General features: G+C 50.4%; 1 protein-coding gene across 1 annotated transcript in view; it reads right to left on the reverse strand.

Moving 5' to 3' along the window:
* AHCYL2 (adenosylhomocysteinase like 2) overlaps positions 1 to 19,935 on the reverse strand; it is a 217,310-nt gene that overhangs the window by 20,082 nt on the left and 177,293 nt on the right. Inside the window, exons 5-8 of the mRNA XM_060244468.1 lie at positions 19,437 to 19,539; positions 17,235 to 17,329; positions 7,000 to 7,106; positions 4,270 to 4,386 (exon numbers count right to left, since the gene is read on the reverse strand). Coding sequence (XP_060100451.1) covers positions 4,270 to 4,386; positions 7,000 to 7,106; positions 17,235 to 17,329; positions 19,437 to 19,539 — 422 coding nt within the window. The remainder of the gene's footprint in view (positions 1 to 4,269; positions 4,387 to 6,999; positions 7,107 to 17,234; positions 17,330 to 19,436; positions 19,540 to 19,935) is intronic.

Below are 19,935 nucleotides of genomic sequence, written 5' to 3' on the forward strand. Positions count from 1 at the left end.
AGGCAAACTGGGACAGATCGGGGCATGGCGTGGGGCTGTGGGGAGGAAGAGAAGATCCCGGATCTGAATTTGATCTCTCCGGACCACCGTTTTGCCTTCTAGGGAAACAGATCTCGGGAGATCCAACTGTGGATCTCCAGCGTGGCATGCCATTCGGCCCTGAGCCCCTGCAGATGTGGAGTGCCCCACTCCCCATCCCCCCGCCCGCCCCGGGGAAGAGCAGACAGACGCAGCCGTTTCCAGGTGCCAGCATGCCGACTGCCGTAAGTAAACACTTCCCCCCACATCTCCACTTGGCCGCTCCGTTTCTGTGCCCTACATTGCAGTCTATTTTTAGCAGGCAACTAAATAGGTTAGCGGCGTAAGGAGCGGGGCAACTTCCTTCGCCTTTCCAATGAAGGTCGACAGCAATTCCCCCTGGGGAACCGGTTTGCAGATTCTGCTCTGTTTTCTTTCTTGGGAGTGACCCGTTTGGAGAGACCTGAGCCAAACAGAGGCTATTCTTCATTTTTTTAAAAAAAAATCTGCACCATACAGTTTAAAAAGCTGAACATCCTTAAGCTGACGGTATTGCTGAGGGTCAGAAGGCAGCCATTTTTACTGATGGCAAAAACTATGCAGAGGGCATTGAAAGGAGCATGGGCGGAATTCTAGCAGGAGCTCCTTTGCGTATAAGCCGCACCCCCTCCCCGATGTAGCCAATCAGAACTTGAGCTTACAAGGCTCTTTTTTGTAAGCTCCCGGAGGACTGGCTACATCAGGGGGGTGTGGCCTAATATGCAGAGGAGCTCCTGCTAGAATCCCGCCCCTGGAAAGGAGCTACCATTTATGCAACAGATTATTTCCGTAACACTGGCTGCCACATGGGACAGGGCCTTTTTGGTGGTGGTTCCCCCAAAACTCTGGACCTCACCCCCCCCCCCCCCCCCGGTTTTGTTTCGTTAATTCCGTTTTTAGCATCCAGCTTAATTAATCATCTTATTAACTTATCCTACTGTTTTACTGCCCTGGCCTGGATAGCCCTCATTTCGTCAGATCCCAGGGTCAGCCCTGGCTGATATCTGGATGGGAGACCTTCAAGGAAGCCTGAGGTTGCTTTAAGAACATAAGAGAAGCCATGTTGGATCAGGCCAATGGCCCATCCAGTCCAACACTCTGTGTCACATAAGAACATAAGAGAAGCCATGTTGGATCAGGCCAATGGCCCATCCAGTCCAACACTCTGTGTCGCAGAAGAACATAAGAGAAGCCATGTTGGATCAGGCCAATGGCCCATCCAGTCCAACACTCTGTGTCACATAAGAACATAAGAGAAGCCATGTTGGATCAGGCCAATGGCCCATCCAGTCCAACACTCTGTGTCACATAAGAACAGAAGAGAAGCCATGTTGGATCAGGCCAGTGGCCCCTCCACTCCAACACTCTGTGTCACACAGTGGCCAATATATATGTGTGTGTGTGTGTGTGTGTATATACACACACATACACATACACACATATATATATACTGTGGCTAATAGCCACTGCTCCATATTTTTATCCAATCCCCTCTTGAAGCTCGCTATGCTTGTAGCCGCCACCACCTCTTGTGGCAGTGAATTCCACATGTTAATCACCCTTTGGGTGAAGAAGGACTTCCTTTCATCCGTTCTTCTAAGCCGACTGCTCAGCAATTTCATTGAATGCCCACGAGTTCTTGTATTGTGAGAAAGGGAGAAAAGTACTTCTTTCTCTACTTTCTTCATCCCAGGCATAATCTTGTCAACCTCTACCCTGTCACCCCGCAGTCGACGTTTCTCCAAGCTAAAGAGCCCCAAGCGTTTTAACCTTTCTTCACAGGGAAAGTGTTCCAAACCTTTAATCATTCTAGTTGCCCTTTTCTGCAGTTTCTCCAATGCTATAGTATCCTTTTTGAGGTGCGGTGACCAGAATTGCACACAGTACTCCAAATGAGACCGCACCATCGATTTATACAGGGGCATTATGATACTGGCTGATTTAAGAACATAGAACATAAGAGAAGCCATATTGGATCAGGCCAATGGCCCATCCAGTCCAACACTCTTTATCACACAGTGGCCAAAAATTTATACACACACACACACACACAGAGGGCTAATAGCCACTGATGGACCAATGCTCCATATTTTTATCCAAGTCCCTCTTGAAGCTGGCTATGCTTGTAGCCGCCACCACCTCCTGTGACAGTGAATTCCACATGTCAATCACCCTTTGGGTGAAGAAGTACCGTATTTTTCGGTCCATAAGACGCTTCGGACCATAGGACGCACCTTCCACCTGGGGGGTGATCCGCTGCCTCCGATCCCGGCGCTTCCCCCGCGCCTGCCTGCCTGGCTCCAGCTCTGCTTCCAGCAAGCGCTGGGATCGCTCCACGCTGCCCCCACCGCAAACCCAGCGCTTCGCAAGCGCTGGCTGCAGAGGGGGCAGCGTGCTTCCTCCGTGCCTGTCTGCCTGGCTCCACCTCTGATGCTTAAAGCAAGCGCCAGGATCGGAGGGCGGAGGGAAGAAGAAGATATTGGATTTATATCCCGCCCTCCACTCCGAAGAGTCTCAGAGCGGCTCACAATCTCCTTTCCCTTCCTCCCCCACAACAAACACCCTGTGAGGTGGGTGGGGCTGGAGAGGGCTCTCACAGCAGCTGCCCTTTCAAGGACAACCTCTGCCAGAGCTATGGCTGACCCAAGGCCATTCCAGCAGGTGGAGGAGTGGGGAATCAAACCCGGTTCTCCCAGATAAGAGTCCGCACACTTAACCACTACACCAAACTGGCTCTCCCCCCGCCCCCCGGGGAGCGGATCCCCCCCCCCGGAGGAAGGTACGTCCTATCGTCTTTGCTCCATAAGATGCACACACTTCCCCCCCACTTTTTTTGGGGGGGGGGGAGTGCGTCTTATGGTCCGAAAAATATGGTACCTCCTTTTATCCGTTCTAACCTGACTGCTCAGCAATTTCATTGAATGCCCACGAGTTCTTGCATTGTGAGAAAGGGAGAAAAGGACTTCTTTCTCTACCCTCTCCATCCCATGCACAATCTTGTCAACCTCTCTCATGTCACCCCGCAGTCGACGTTTCTTCAAGCTAAAGAGTCCCAAGCGTTTTAATCTTACTTCATAGGGAAAGTGTTCCAAACCTTTAATCGTTCTAGTTGCCCTTTTCTGCTTTTTCCAATGCTATAATATCCTTTTTGAGGTGCGGTGACCAGAACTGCACACAGTACTCCAAATGAGACCGCACCATCGATTTATACAGGGGCATTATGATACTGGCTGATTTGTTTTCAATTCCCTTCCTAATAATTCCCAGCATGGCGTTGGCCTTTTTTATTGCAATCGCACACTGTCTTGACATTTTCAGTGAGTTATCTACCACGACCCCAAGATCTCTCTCTTGGTCAGTCTCTGCCAGTTCACACCCCATCAACAAGCCCCAAGCGTTTTAACCTTTCTTCATAGGGAAAGTGTTCCAAACCTTTAATCATTCTATTTGCCCTTTTCTACACTTTTTTCAATGCTATAATATCCTTTTTGAGGTGCGGTGACCAGAATTGCACACAGTACTCCAAATGAGACCGCACCATCGATTTATACAGGGGCATTATGATACTGGCTGTTTTGTTTTCAATTCCCTTCCTAATAATACCCAGCATGGCGTTGGCCTTTTTTATTGCAACCGCACACTGTCTTGACATTTTCAGTGAGTTATCTACCACGACCCCAAGATCTCTCTCTTGGTCAGTCTCTGCCAGTTCACAGACCATCAACATGTATTTGCAGCTGGGATTCTTGGCCCCAGTGTGCATTACTTTGCACTTGGCCACATTGAACCTCATCTGCCACGTTGACGCCCACTCACCCAGCCTCAACAGATCCCTTTGGAGTTCCTCACAATCCTCTCTGGTTCTTACCACCCTGAACAATTTAGTGTCATAGAGGCCTTTTCCCTAAAATTCTTATCTGCTTCATTTAAGTCTGGCGCTATTGCAGTATTTTCTATATCAGGGGTGGCCAACAGTAGCTCTCCAGATGTCTTTTTTTTGCCTACAACTCCCATCAGCCCCAGCCATTGGCTATGCTGGCTAGGGCTGATGGGAGTTGTAGGCAAAAACAAAAAAATCCGGAGAGCTACCGTCGGCCCCCCCTGTTCTATATAATTCAGCCAGGGCCAGTAAGCCACAATCTCCAGTGCCTTTGTGGCCACTGTTATATCACAAAGCCCTTCAGGGCCTTCACTCGCCAGAGAGACACGCACCCGTCTAGAATGGATTCTCGGCAGCAGTAGAGGTTGTCAAACTTCTGCTTGGTGACGGAGTCATTGACGTTCATCGCTGGGACGCACAGCTTGCCCGCCTTCGAGAGCTGGTACAATCTGTTGTGAGGGAGACAAAGGGAAGGGGGAAAAAAACAACAGACGCAAAGTCAGCCAAAGCATTTCTCCGATTTCTCTGGATGCTCTCCGGCCAGCCAAATGACCAGCATTGTAGATGTTCCTGGGCTGGTAAAAAAAGGTAAAAGTAGTCCACTTTGCAAGCACTATGCAAGGAGAGGGACAGTGGCTCAGTGGTAAAGCATCTGCTTGGTAAGCAGAAGGTCCCAAGTTCAATCCCCGGCATCTCCAACTAAAAAGAGTCCAGGCAAATAGGCGTGAAAAACCTCAGCTTGAGACCCTGGAGAGCCACTGCCGGTCAGGGGAGGGACGGTGGCTCAGTGGTAGAGCATCTGCTTGGTAAGCAGAAGGTCCCAGGTTCAATCCCTGGCATCTCCAAAAAAGGGTCCAGGCAAAGAGGTGTGAAAAACCTCAACTTGAGACCCTGGAGAGCAGGGGAGGGATGGTGGCTCAGTGGTAGAGCATCTGCTTGGTAAGCAGAAGGTCCCAGGTTCAATCCCCGGCATCTCCAACTCAAAAGGGTCCAGGCAAAGAAGCGTAAAAAATCTCAGCTTGAGACCCTGGAGAGCCATTGCCGGTCTGAGTAGACAATACTGACTTTGATGGACCCAGGGTCTGATTCAGTATAAGGCAGCTTTATATATATATGTTCACCTTTCCCACAGCTGAAGTCAGCTGGGCTTGTCCCCAGAGAAGCTGGTGTTTGCTTCAGATTCACTGATTCTCATCCGGGTGAACAACTCAAAACCTCCTAGAATTGAAGAGCAGCAGCGTAAAGAACAATCTCCCCCGGGGAAAAACTTCATTGGCTGCACCCGCTGGTGACTAACGCACAGCCACCCTGAGTCCCGGATTATACATTGTCTCTCCTGGCTGGGGGACGCATGCAGATCCAAGAGGGGCAGAGAAAGGAGCCTGTGTAGAAGGGCGTGAGAAAGAAAAAGTGACAGCCGCAGCTCGGTGCCGCTTCAGCTCCCGCAAGGAGACGACGAGAACTTTCTGTTCTATTCAGCAAGTCGGCAGGGAAAGTGACCGCAGGACTTGGCTCTTTGTGCCTTCGCAGTGTCTCCTAGGTCTATCTCAACTGCAGGAGAGGGGGAAACAGGCATTCCTGCCTGCGTACCCACCCACCACGCTTCTTGGAAATGCAACTAGTGATCAGACCTGGATTAGCAACAAAAAAAAGGAACACAAACTGCCGAACAAAACAGAGTTACAGTTGTGGGGGGAAAAGGACGTCAGAGAAGTCGTGTTGGGTCAGGCCAATGGCCCATCCAGTCCAATATTCTGTGTCACACAGTGGCCAAAAACCAGGTGTCCTCAGGAGGTCCACCAGTGGGGCCAGAACTCCAGAAGCTCCCTCAGTGTTGCCTCCCCAAGCACCAAGAAGACAGAGCATTCCTACTCTAGACATAAGACCATATGAGAAACCATGTTGGAGCAGGCCAATAGCCCACCCAGTCCAACACTCTGTGTCACACCCAGGGGCCCTCAAAAGGTGCACCAGCAGGGCCAGAACTTCAGAAGCCTCCCATTGCTGCCCCTGAAGCATCAAGAATGTATTATTTATTCTTCATACTTATATCCCACCCTCCCCGCCAAAGCAGGCTCAGGGCGGCTAACAACAACTTAACATCAGACAGTAAAAACAACAAATTAAGAATACGTTATCAATTAAACAATTTAAAACTACCTCAGGGTTGTGTGGCCCAACAGGCAAAGGAGGTCCTGCTAGAATTCCTTACAGGGCTCTTCGTACAGGGCCTGCTGGAAGCTCCAGGAGGATTGGCTGCATCAGGGGGGTGTGGCCTAATAGGCAAAGGAGGTCCTGCTAGAATTCCTTACAGGGCTCTTCGTACAGGGCCTGCTGAGAGCTCCTGGAGGATTGGCTGCATCAGGGGTGTGTGGCCTAATAGGCAAAGGAGGTCCTGCTAGAATTCCTTACAGGGCTCTTCATACAGGGCCTGATGGAAGCTCCAGGAGGATTGGCTACATCAGGGGGATGTGGCCTAATAGGCAAAGGAGGTTCTGCTAGAATTCCTTACAGGGCTCTTCGTACAGGGCCTGCTGGAAGCTCCAGGAGGATTGGCTACATCAGGGGTATGTGGCCTAATAGGCAAAGGAGGTCCTGCTAGAATTCCTTACAGGGCTCTTCGTACAGGGCCTGCTGGAAGCTCCAGGAGGATTGGCTGCAACAGGGGGGTGGGGCCTAATAGGCAAAGGAGGTCCTGCTAGAATTCCTTACAGGGCTCTTCGTACAGGGCCTGCTGGAAGCTCCAGGAGGATTGGCTGCATCAGGGGTGTGTGGCCTAAATATGCAAAGGATGAAGACTCAGGCATTTGTTCCCTACTGGGAATACCTGGAGACCAAACGTGGAGCCTGCAGCTTGCTCAAAGCTTCCCAAACTGCACATCCCAAAACAGGGACCCTGGAGCTACTGATGGTGCGCAGCTTCTGCTGCGTTCGGCGCTCTGGAAAGTAACACTCTGACGGCTCAGAGTCCAAAGCAACTGGAACAGAGAAACTGGCCTCTGAAGCAGGAGTGCTCACCTGCATAACTGTCCACGATACAAAGAAGGGCGCATTGTTATTACCTGTGGACTCCAGTGACGCTCTCCTCTACGATCCCCTTGATCTTCTTGAACATGTTGGGGTACTTCTTGTAAATCCAGTGTGTCAGATCTCCACCGTCATCCAAGATCTGAAACAGGGCAAAAGGACACGTTAGCACCAAGCTGACTGGCTAAAGATCGGGGCTGGGGGAGGGGGAGAGAGAAGATATTGGATTTATATCCCGTCCTATACTCTGAATCTCAGAGTCTCAGTGCAGTCACAATCTCCTTTCCCTTCCTCCCCCACAACAGACACCCTGTGAGGTGGGTGGGGCTGACAGAGCTCTTACAGCAGCTGCCCTTTCAAGGACAGAGTCTCAGAGCGTCCCACAATCTCCTTTCCCTTCCTCTCCCACAACAGACACCCTGTGAGGTGGGTGGGGCTGAGAGAGCTCTTACAGCAGCTGCCCTTTCAAGGACAGAGTCTCAGAGCGGCCCACAATCTCCTTTCCCTTCCTCCCCCACAACAGACACCCTGTGAGGTGGGTGGGGCTGAGAGAGCTCTTACAGCAGCTGCCCTTTCAAGGACAGAGTCTCAGAGCGGCCCACAATCTCCTTTCCCTTCTTCTCCCACAACAGACACCCCGTGAGGTGGGTGGGGCTGAGAGAGCTCTTACAGCAGCTGCCCTTTCAAGGACAGAGTCTCAGAGCGGCCCACAATCTCCTTTCCCTTCCGCCTTCACAACAGACACCCTGTGAGGTGGGTGGGGCTGAGAGAGCTCTTACAGCAGCTGCCCTTTCAAGGACAGAGTCTCAGAGCGGCCCACAATCTCCTTTCCCTTCCTCCCCCACAACAGACACCCTGTGAGGTGGGTGGGGCTAAGAGAGCTCTTACAGCAGCTGCCCTTTCAAGGACAGAGTCTCAGAGCGGCCCACAATCTCCTTTCCCTTCCGCCTCCACAACAGACACCCTGTGAGGTGGGTGGGGCTGAGAGAGCTCTTACAGCAGCTGCCCTTTCAAGGACAGAGTCTCAGAGCGGCCCACAATCTCCTTTCCCTTCCTCCCCCACAACAGACACCCTGTGAGGTGTGTGGGGCTGAGAGAGCTCTTACAGCAGCTGCCCTTTCAAGGACAGAGTCTCAGAGCGGCCCACAATCTCCTTCCCCTTCCTCCTCCACAACAGACACCCTGTGAGGTGGGTGGGGCTGAGAGCTCTTACAGCAGCTGCCCTTTCAAGGACAGAGTCTCACAGCGGCCCACAATCTCCTTTCCCTTCCTCCTCCACAACAGACACCCTGTGAGGTGGGTGGGGCTGAGAGAGCTCTTACAGCAGCTGCACTTTCAAGGACAGAGTCTCAGAGCGGCCCACAATCTCCTTTCCCTTCCTCCTACACAACAGACACACTGTGAGGTGGGTGGGGCTGAGAGAGCTCTTACAGCAGCTGCCCTTTGAAGGACAGAGTCTCAGAGCGGCCCACAATCTCCTTTCCCTTCCTCCTCCACAACAGACACACTGTGAGGTGGGTGGGGCTGAGAGAGCTCTTACAGCAGCTGCCTTTCAAGGACAGAGTCTCAGAGCGGCCCACAATCTCCTTTCCCTTCCTCCTCCACAACAGACACCCTGTGAGGTGGGTGGGGCTGAGAGAGCTCTTACAGCAGCTGCCTTTCAAGGACAGAGTCTCAGAGCGGCCCACAATCTCCTTTCCCTTCCTCCTCCACAACAGACACCCTGTGAGGTGGGTGGGGCTGAGAGGGCTCTTACAGCAGCTGCCCTTTCAACGACAGAGTCTCAGAGCGGCCCACAATCTCCTTTCCCTTCCTCCTCCACAACAGACACCCTGTGAGGTGGGTGGGGCTGAGAGAGCTCTTACAGCAGCTGCCTTTCAAGGACAGAGTCTCAGAGCGGCCCACAATCTCCTTTCCCTTCCTCCTCCACAACAGACACCCTGTGAGGTGGGTGGGGCTGAGAGAGCTCTTACAGCAGCTGCCCTTTCAACGACAGAGTCTCAGAGCGGCTCACAATCTCCTTTCCCTTCCTCCCCCACAACAGACACCCTGTGCGGTGGGTGGGGCTGAGAGGGCTCTCACAGCAGTTGCCCTTTCAAGGACAGAGTCTCAAAGCAGCTCACAATCTCCTTTACCTTCCTCCCCCACAACAGACACCCTGTGAGGTGGGTGGGGCTGAGAGAGCTCTGACAAAAGCTGCCCAAGGACAACTCTGCAAGAGTGATGACTGACCCAAGTCCATTCCAGCAGGTGCAAGTGGAGGACTGGGGAATCAAACTCCATTCTCCCAGATAAGAGTCCGCACACTTAACCACTACACTAAACTGCACATTCTATCTCGGTGGCAGATACACCTGTTCACATATGTAGCAGGCATATTCACCTAGAAGTACAATGAAAAGTGGGAGAGCTACCTAGGTTGTCTCATAGTATAGCCAGCTTCAAGAGGGAATTAAGAACATAAGAACATAAGAGAAGCCATGTTGGATCAGGCCAACGGCCCATCAAGTCCAACACTCTGTGTCACACAGTGGCAAAAAATTTTATATACACACATACACTGTGGCTAATAGCCACTGATGGACCTCTGCTCCATATTTTTATCTAAACCCCTCTTGAAGGTGGCTATACTTGTGGCCGCCACCACCTCCTGTGGCAGTGAATTCCACATGTTAATCACCCTTTGGGTGAAGAAGTACTTCCTTTTATCCGTTTTAACCTGTCTGCTCAGCAATTTCATCGAATGCCCACGAGTTCTTGTATTGTGAGAAAGGGAGAAAAGTACTTCTTTCTCTACTTTCTCCATTCCATGCATTATCTTGTAAACCTCTATCATGTCACCCCGCAGTCGACGTTTCTCCAAGCTAAAGAGTCCCAAGCGTTTCAACCTTTCTTCATAGGGAAAGTGCTCCAGCCCTTTAATCATTCTAGTTGCCCTTCTCTGCACCTTCTCTAAAGCTATAATATCCTTTTTGAGGTGCGGCGACCAGAACTGCACACAGTACTCCAAATGAGACCGCACCATCGATTTATACAGGGGCATTATGATACTGGCTGATTTGTTTTCAATTCCCTTCCTAATAATTCCCAGCATGGCATTGGCCTTTTTTATTGCAAACGCACACTGTCTTGACACTTTCAGTGAGTTATCTATCATGACCCCAAGATCTCTCTCTTGATCAGTCTCTGCCAGTTCACACCCCATCAACTTGTATTTGTAGCTGGGATTCTTAGCCCCAATGTGCATTACTTTGCACTTGGCCACATTGAACCGCATCTGCCACGTTGACGCCCACTCACCCAGCCTCAACAGATCCCTTTGGAGTTCCTCACAATCCTCTCTGGTTCTCACCACCCTGAACAATTTAGTGTCATCCGCAAACTTGGCCACTTCACTGCTCACTCCCAACTCTAAATCATTTATGAACAAGTTAAAGAGCATGGGACCCAGTACCGAGCCCTGTGGCACCCCACTGCTTACCGTCCTCCACTGCGAAGACTGCCCATTTATACTCACTCTCTGCTTCCTATTACTCAGCCAGTTTTTGATCCACAAGAGGACCTGTCCTTTTACTCCATGATTCTCAAGCTTTCTAAGGAGCCTTTGATGAGGAACTTTATCAAAAGCTTTCTGGAAGTCAAGGTAAACAACATCTATCGGGTCTCCTTTGTCCACATGTTTGTTCACCCCCTCAAAGAAATGCAACAGGTTAGTGAGGCAAGATCTTCCCTTGCAGAACCCATGCTGAGTCTTCCTCAATAACCCGTGTTCATCAATGTGCCTACTCATTCTGTCCTTGATAATAGTTTCTACCAACTTTCCCGGTATTGAAGTCAGACTGACTGGCCTGTAATTTCCCGGATCTCCTCTGGAACCTTTTTTAAAGATGGGGGTGACATTTGCTACCTTCCAGTCCTCAGGAATGGAGGCAGATTTCAATGAAAGATTACAGATTTTTGTTAGAAGATCCACAAGTTCAACTTTGAGTTCCTTCAGAACTCTCGGATGTATGCCATCCGGACCCGGTGACTTATTAGTTTTTAATTTGTCTATCAGTTGTAGGACCTCCTCATTTGTCACCTCAATCTGACTCAGGTCTTTCAACACCCCTTCCAAAATTAGTGGTTCTGGGGTGGGCAAAAAGTTCTCGTCTTCTACAGTGAAGACGGAGGCAAAAAATTCATTTAGCTTCTCAGCCATTTCCCTATCCTCCTTCAGTAATCCTTTTACCCCATGGTCATCCAAGGGCCCCACTGCCTCCCTGGCTGGTTTCCTACTTCTAATATATTTGAAGAAAGTTTTATTGTTGGTCTTTATGTTTTTTGCAATATGCTCCTCATAGTCCCTTTTTGCCTGCCTGATCACAGTCTTGCATTTGATTTGCCACAGCCTGTGTTCCCTTTTACTAATCTCACTTGGACTGGTTTTCCACCGCTTAAAGGAGTCCTTCTTACCTTTTACAGCTTCCATTACTTTGTTTGTTAACCACGCAGGCCTTTTCTTATGCCTGTTTGTGCCTTTCCTAACTTGTGGTATGTATTTTATCTGAGCTTCTAGGATTATAGTTTTAAATAGCGTCCAAGCTTCCCCAAGGGTTTTGACCGTATGTACCTTTCCTTTCAGTTTCTTCCTCACATGCCTCCTCATCTCAGTGTATCATATAATATGGATCAACATATGAAGCAGAGGTCCATCAGAGGCTATTAGCCTCAGCGTATTGTTGGAACGCTCTGTCTGGGGCAGTAATACTCTGTATTCTGGTGCTTGGGGGGGCAACAGTGGGAGGGCTTCTAGTGTCCTGGCCCCACTGATGGACCTCCTGATGGCACCTGGTTGTTTTGGCCACTGTGTGACAGTGTTGGACTGGATGGGCCATTGGCCTGATCCAACATGGCTTCTCTTATGTTCTTATGTGACACAGAGTGTTGGACTGGATGGGCCATTGGCCTGATCCAACATGGCTTTTCTTATGTTCCTATGTGACACAGAGTGTTGGACTGGATGGGCCACTGGCCTGATCCAACATGGCTTTTCTTATGTTCTTATGTGACACAGAGTGTTGGACTGGATGGGCCATTGGCCTGATCCAACATGGCTTCTCTTATGTTCTTATGTGACACAGAATGTTAGACTGGATGGGCCACTGGCCTGATCCAACATGGCTTCTCTTATGTTCTTATGTGACACAGAATGTTAGACTGGATGGGCCACTGGCCTGATCCAACATGGCTTTTCTTATGTTCTTATGTGACACAGAGTGTTGGACTGGATGAGCCACTGACCTGATCCAACATGGCTTCTCTTATGTTCTTATATGACACAGAATGTTAGACAGGATGGGCCACTGGCCTGATCCAACATGGCTTCTCTTATGTTCTTATGTGACACAGAATGTTAGACTGGATGGGCCACTGGCCTGATCCAACATGGCTTTTCTTATGTTCTTATGTGACACAGAGTGTTGGACTGGATGAGCCACTGACCTGATCCAACATGGCTTCTCTTATGTTCTTATATGACACAGAATGTTAGACTGGATGGGCCACTGGCCTGATCCAACATGGCTTCTCTTATGTGACACAGAGTGTTGGACTGGATGAGCCACTGACCTGATCCAACATGGCTTCTCTTCTGTTCTTATGTGACACAGTGTTGGACTGGATGGGCCATTGGCCTGATCCAACATGGCTTCTCTTATATTCTTATGTGACACAGAGTGTTGGACTGGATGGGCCATTGGCCTGATCCAACACGGCTTCTCTTATGTGACACAGAATGTTGGACTGGATGAGCCACTGGCCTGATCCAACATGGCTTCTCTTATGTTCTTATGTGACACAGAGTGTTGGACTGGATGGGCCATTGGCCTGATCCAATATGGCTTCTCTTATGCTCTTATGTGACACAGAATGTTGGACTGGATGGGCCACTGACCTGATCCAACATGGTTTCTCTTATGTTCTTATGTTTTCTCTGGATATAAAATGCATAAAGGATAAGGAAAGATGCCTTGACCATGGCATTCCTCCATGTAGAAAAAAAGACCACAACATCCTTATGGGTGGAATCATTATCAGACCTGGAAAATAACTTGGGGCTGAGAAATCCAGCTAGCTAAAGCACTGGGAGCACCCTTGAAGGGTGCCCTAGGCGTGGCATTCCTTCTTATCTGGGGAGAACTGGGTTTCAATCCCCACTCCTTCACTTGCAGCTGCTGGAATGGCCTTGGGTCAGCTAGAGCTCTCGCAGAGCGGTCCTCAAAAGGGCAGTTTTTGTCAGAGCTCTTTCAGCCCCACCCACCTCACAGGGTGTCTGTTGTGGAGGGAGAAGATAAAGGAGATTGCGAGCCGCTCTGAGACACTGATTCAGAGAGAAAGGCAGAGTATAAATCTATGGTCTTCTTCTTCTTCTGCACCATTTTCTGTCCCTTCCTTTTTGGCATTCCTTTCCTGCACAGCCCCAGCGCACAACATAAATCTCAGAAGATGGAGCTGAATAGATCCCTGCAGACGGTCTTATCGATCTTCCCTCCAAAGAGGTTTCTTGCTAGACGCCACCTATCTGCGGAAGCAGCTCTCGCTTCCTTGCAGGGCGCCGTGCAGCAGAATGTCTCCAACAGAGGCCTCCGGGAAGCTCAAGGGAGCCCTGCTGGAGGAAAACCTCACCCTTCAGCCTGTCCGAAATGCGCAGCGCTCTCCCCCTTTTGGCGGGACCTGCGCTGCCTTGCCCTGCTAGTGAGGGGAGGAGTTGGATTGAGTCCTGCAGAAGTGGCCTGACAGAGGTCAGGGACGGAACGGCCACTCCTGGCTTTCAAACGACCTTTAAAAAGATCAAGGGACAGATCACGCTGGGGGAAAGCCGTGTGACACAAAGCTCCCTCTGCCTTCCCCTCCACACCAATCTGGGCTCTCCAGCTCCTTAATCTTCATTTAATTAAGAGGGTTGCGTAATCTTTTTTTTTTTTTTTAAATATGAAAGTACACAAACACGGCCACTTGCGCAAGGCTCCCCAGCAACCCTGGGAAAGAAGGCCGCCTGCTGCAGATGGAGAACGTCTGGGTCCAGGGCAGGACGAGGGGTGACCTTTCTTCAATGCCAAGAATGTAAGTGAAGCCATGTTGGACCAAGCCAGTGGCCCATCCAGTCCCAACGCTCTGTGTCACACAGTGGCCAAAGCCCAGGGACCACTGGGAGGCCCACCAGTAGGGCAAGAACTCCAGAAGCCTACCCACTGTAGGACCCCCAAGCACAAGGAAGACACAGCATCACTGCCCCACACATAAGAACAGAAGAGAAGCCATATTGGATCAGGCCAATGGCCCATCCAGTCCAACACTCTGTGTCACATAAGAACAGAAGAGAAGCAATGTTGGATCAGGCCAATGGCCCATCCAGTCCATCACTCTGTGTCACATAAGAACAGAAGAGAAGCCCTGTTGGATCAGCCCAATGGCCCATCCAGTCCAACACTCTGTGTCACATAAGAACAGAAGAGAAGCCATGTTGGATCAGGCCAATGGCCCATCCAGTCCAACACTCTGTGTCACATAAGAACAGAAGAGAAGCCATGTTGGATCAGGCCAGTGGCCCATCCAGTCCAACACTCTGTGTCACATAAGAACAGAAGAGAAGCCATGTTGGATCAGGCCAGTGGCCCATCCAGTCCATCACTCTGTGTCACATAAGAACAGAAGAGAAGCCATGTTGGATCAGGCCAATGGCCCATCCAGTCCAACACTCTGTGTCACATAAGAACAGAAGAGAAGCCATGTTGGATCAGGCCAGTGGCCCATCCAGTCCATCACTCTGTGTCACATAAGAACAGAAGAGAAGCCATGTTGGATCAGGCTTGTGACACAGAGTGATGGACTGGATGGGCCATTGGGCTGATCCAACATGGCTTCTCTTCTGTTCTTATGTGACACAGGTGCGGTGACCAGAATTGCACACAGTACTCCAAAGGAGACCACACCATCGATTTATACAGGGGCATTATGATACTGGCTGATTTGTTTTCAATTCCCTTCCTAATAATTCCCAGCATGGCGTTGGCCTTTTTTATTGCAAACGCACACTGTCTTGACATTTTCAGTGAGTTATTTACCATGACCCCAAGATCTCTCTCTTGGTCAGTTTCTGCCAGTTCACAACCCATTAACTTGTATTTGTAGCTGGGATTCTTGGCCCCAGTGTGTATTACTTTGCACTTGGCCACATTGAACCTCATCTGCCACATTTAGAGTCAGTATTTAGGGCCAATATTTAGATGGGATGGAGGGAGAGGTGGAAAGAAAGCAAAGGCATTCCAAATAGGTCATACTGAGGGGGACTGCCCAATCGGTCAGGAACTTGTATCAACTTAAAAAGGTAAAAAGGTAAAAGTAGTCCCCCTGTGCAAGCGCCAGTCGTTTCCGACTCGGGTGACATTGCTTTCACGTTTTCACGGCAGACTTTTTACGGGGAGGTTTGCCATTGCCTTCCCCAGATATCTACACTTTCCCCCCAGCAAGCTGGGTCTTCATTTGACCGACCTTGGAAGGATGGAAGGCCGAGTCAATCTTGAGCCGGCTGTCTGAACCCAGCTTCTGCCGGGATCGAACGCAGGTCGTGAGCAGAGAGCTTGGACTGCAGTGCTGCAGCTTTACCAAACTCTGTGCCGCGGGGCCGCTCGTAGCAGCTTCGTTATGCATTTTATATTTTTATACGCTTCCTTGCGTGTCAATTTGCCGTACGATAAATAACACGACAGCTAGAGGAGTCCAGTTTCACCTTAGAAACCGACAAGACTTTTCAGGGCACGAGCTTTCGAAGACCTTACAAAGAAGACCGTAGAAACAAGCCTTCAGACCCAACAATCAAAATAATTGAGGAGTCAAGTGCAAAGATCCACTGACCGCTCAGCTCTAGAATCCCAGCCACGCTGGGATTTCAGATAAAAACCATGTCGGTTTTGAGAATACAGAGCACAGTTAATTGCTTCAGATCCCAAAACAGCTAGAGAATGGAAAGCAGTCCAGCTGCTCGGCTGCAGCCTGAAGTGGGAATTTTTGCATCACTTCCAGACGCGGCAGCTCTGGGTTTGCTATCTCAGGAAAGTGGGTTTCCAGCCGCTCAGCAGGTATGAAGCATCTCCCTGCAGGTCCTGGGAAGACCAAAGGCATTCCAAGTAGGTCATGCTTAGCAGATGTGATAGACCAGGAGTGGCCGAACTACGGCTCAGGAGAGGCTCTTTCACACATATTGTGGGGCTCTTGAAGCCCCCACCACCCCCGTTGATTGGCAACTTGGAGGAGGTAGTTAATGTTGCTTTTCTTTCTACCTCCCCCCCCCCATCTATTTGCTTTCTTTCCATCCTCCCTCCCTCTCTCCCTCCCGCCAGCTTTCCTGTCTTGCAATTCTCAAACATATGATATTGATATGAAGAATGCATTTAAAGTTAAAGTTGCTTTCTTTTCACCTCTCTCTCTCTCCTCCCCTCTATTTTCCTTCCTTCCTTCCTGTCCTGCAGTTCTCAAACAATTGATATTCATATGAAGAATGCATTTAAAATTAAAGTTGCTTTTTCACCTCTCTCCCTCCTCCCATCTATTTTTCTTCCTTCCTTTCTTCCTTCCTTCTTGTCCTGCAGTTCTCAAACATCTGATATTCATATGAAGAAGGCATTTAAAGTTAAAGTTGCTTTCTTTCCACCTCTCCCTTCTCCCCATCTATTTTCCTTCCTTCCTTCAGAACATAAGAGAAGCCATGTTGGATCAGGCCAGTGGCCCATCCAGTCCAACATTCTGTGTCACACAGTGGCCAAATACACACACACACTGTGGTTAATAGCCACTGATGGACCTCTGCTCCATATTTTTATCTAACCCCCTCTTGAAGCTGTCTATGCTTGTAGCCGCCACCACCTCCTTCCTTCCTTCCCTACCTCCCTCCCTCCCTCCTTCCTTCCTTCCTTCCTTCCTTCCTTCCTTCCTTCCTTCCTTCCTTCCTTCCTTCCTTCCTTCCTTCCTCCCTCTCTTGCGGCTCTCAAACACCCGGCGTTTATTCTATGTGTCTCTTACATTAAGCCAGTTTGGCCACCCCTGTGATAGACTGTTCTCATATACAAAGAAGCAGGTTCTTACAGGTGGGCGGGGCCCAATACCTGGTCTTTGATGCCTGGTAATACATTTGCAAGGCGACAGTGGGCACGGAACAAGTTGCCTAGCACCACAGGAACATCAGAAGAGCCCTCCTGCGGGCTTTTTATCAGCACGCTGCTCTGGGACTCACCATATTAGGCTGCCACCCCTCCACGTTGACGCAGCGATCGATGCACCACCAGAAGTCGTCCTCGGACTCCCCCTTCCAGGCAAAAACGGAAAATCCTGCACGAGAAAGAGAGAGCCAGTCAGAGGTGCGTGTTCTGGATGATGCAGGCAGAACAGGGAATGGGATGCGAATGGGAGAGCCAGTTTGGTGTAGTGGTTAGGTGTGCGGACTCTTATCTGGGAGAACCAGGTTTGATTCCCCATTCCTCCACTTGCAGCTGCTAGCATGGCCTTGGGTCAGCCGTAGCTCTGGCAGAGGTTGTCCTTGAAAGGGCAGCTGCTGTGGGAGCCCTCTCAGCCCCACCCACCTCACAGGGTGTCTGTTGTGGGGGAGGAAGGTAAAGGAGATTGTGAGCCGCTCTGGGACTCTGTCCTTGAAAGGGCAGCTGCTGTGGGAGCCCTCTCAGCCCCACCCATCTCACAGGGTGTCTGTTGTGGGGGAGGAAGGGAAAGGAGATTGTGAGCCGCTCTGAGACTCTTCGGAGTGGAGGGCGGGATATAAACCCAATATCATCATCTTCTTCTTCTTCAGATACGGAAGGCCACAACTGTTGCACTCCACGGTCTTCCGTGGCTGGCTCCCAATATCTTGTGGTTAACGGGGCTGGTAACCCTAATCCATGCTAAGCTGTCAGGGGAGGCCAAGAAGGTAGTTTGTTTTGCCCATTAACACCTAATCCATGTTAAGCTGCCAGTCCCTGCCAGAAGGTAGGTTGCGTTGCCCATTACCTGGCACTGGGCAGATTATAATTTGCCTCTCAAGGAAGAGCAGTGTGGGGCACGGGAAAGAGCGTGCGCCCAGCTGTATGAACACAGAGCACTCAAGAGGCAGCTTGGCTGTTTCCCCCCCTCACCCCGCCCCCAAAAGCCTGGATTTCCACACAGGCAGAGTCATGAATCTGTGAAGCTGTGTGATATGGAATCAAGACACGGCAAACAGTGAACTGTTTGATAAGACCGGCAACAGCATAGTAAGGGATCTTTTCCCAAGATCCTGATGCTGCTGATACAGGGAAACTTCTTCTCCTGAGATGTAAACTCCTTTTCTTTTAACCAGAAGTGCCCTGAGCCCCGCCCCACCCCATCCTACTTGGCAGCTATACCGCTGGGGATCATTTTGTGGGGAAAGAAGTGCCGGAGCTCATCGGCGCAACTCCTTTAAATAGCTCACTGGCATCTGCCACCCCCCACCCCCCCGACATCGCTGGAAGGTGTACTCAATTATATCAGCTCAGCATCTACCTTAAAGTGCTTCTTGAATTATAATTGTCATAAGAAAACCTGACTCCCATCGTACTTTCTAAATTCCTTTGTCCTACTGTGGCCACAGTGGCGGGATGACGATTTCCATCGGCCCGCTTTGTACGTTCTGGTTATTTTCCCTTTTTTTCGGTGTGTGGGGAAAAATATCAGAAAGTTTGTCAAATCTTAAAAGTTCAGCAAAATTCTCGCAATGGGTTTGAACAATGGAGCTCGGAAGCAAGCGCTTTTCGGGGGGAGGGGTGGTGGTGGTAAGGAAGAGAGAGCACAACAAAACTTAGAGCACGGGTGTCGAACATGCAGTTCGGGGGCCAAATCAGGCCCCCAGAGGGCTCCTATCAGGCCCCCGAGCAACTGACTATCATCTGCTTCCTTCTCCCTATATCTTGAACATATGAACATATGAAGCTGCTTTATACTGAATCAGACCTTTGGTCCATCAAAGTCAGTATTGTCTTCTCAGACTGGCAGCAGCTCTCCAGGGTCTCAAGCGGAGGTTTTTCACACCGTTTTGCCTGGACCCTTTTTTGGAGATTCTGGGGATTGAACCTGGGACCTTCTGCTTACCAAGCAGATGCTCTACCACTGAGCTACCGTCCCTCTTGTTTCCTTCTGCATCACAGCTTGCTTTGCCAGGCTTGCACAATCACACAGGAGCTACAGAGCAAAACCTCCATTTTCTCCATTGGCTGAGGCTCCTCCCTTGGGGAGGGAGAGAGGGGGGGAGGAACAGCTTGCTTTGCTGAAGCCCAACCCGACACGGCCCGGCTCCTCAAGGTCTCATTTATGTCAGATCCGGCCCTCATCACAAATGTTCGACACCCCCGGTTGAGAGGCCCCGGAGCTCTGCTCCTGCCGCTTGCCTTTGAAGAGAGCTCAGCCTAGGAAGCAGCTGACTCCTTACCGTTCTCAGCCAGGGCGGCAGCCACTTCATTGAGGGTGGAGTAGATGTTGCAGGCAGCCCATCGGCACTGAGCACCCAAGGCACCGAGGGTTTCCATGAGAACCTGCAAGGGAGAGAAAGAGCAGTGATGCAGGCAGAGGGGCCTGGCACGGTCCATATGAACACATGAAGCTGCCTTCTACTGAATCAGACCCCCCCCCCCCTATGTTGGATCAGGCCAATGGCTCATCCAGTCCAACACTCTGTGCCACATAAGAACACAAGAGAAGCCATGTTGGATCAGGCCAGTGGCCCATCCAGTCCAACACTCTGTGTCACATAAGAGAAGCCATGTTGGATCAGGCCAAGGGCCCCTCCAGTCCAACACTCTGTGTCACATAAGAACATAAGAGAAGCCATGTTGGATCAGGTCAATGGCCCATCCAGCCCAACACTCTGTGTCACATAAGAACACAAGAGAAGCCATGTTGGATCAGGCCAGTGGCCCATCCAGTCCAAC

This window comes from Heteronotia binoei, chromosome 8 (genome assembly GCF_032191835.1).
Source record: "Heteronotia binoei isolate CCM8104 ecotype False Entrance Well chromosome 8, APGP_CSIRO_Hbin_v1, whole genome shotgun sequence".
In the NCBI taxonomy this organism is placed as follows: domain Eukaryota; kingdom Metazoa; phylum Chordata; class Lepidosauria; order Squamata; family Gekkonidae; genus Heteronotia; species Heteronotia binoei.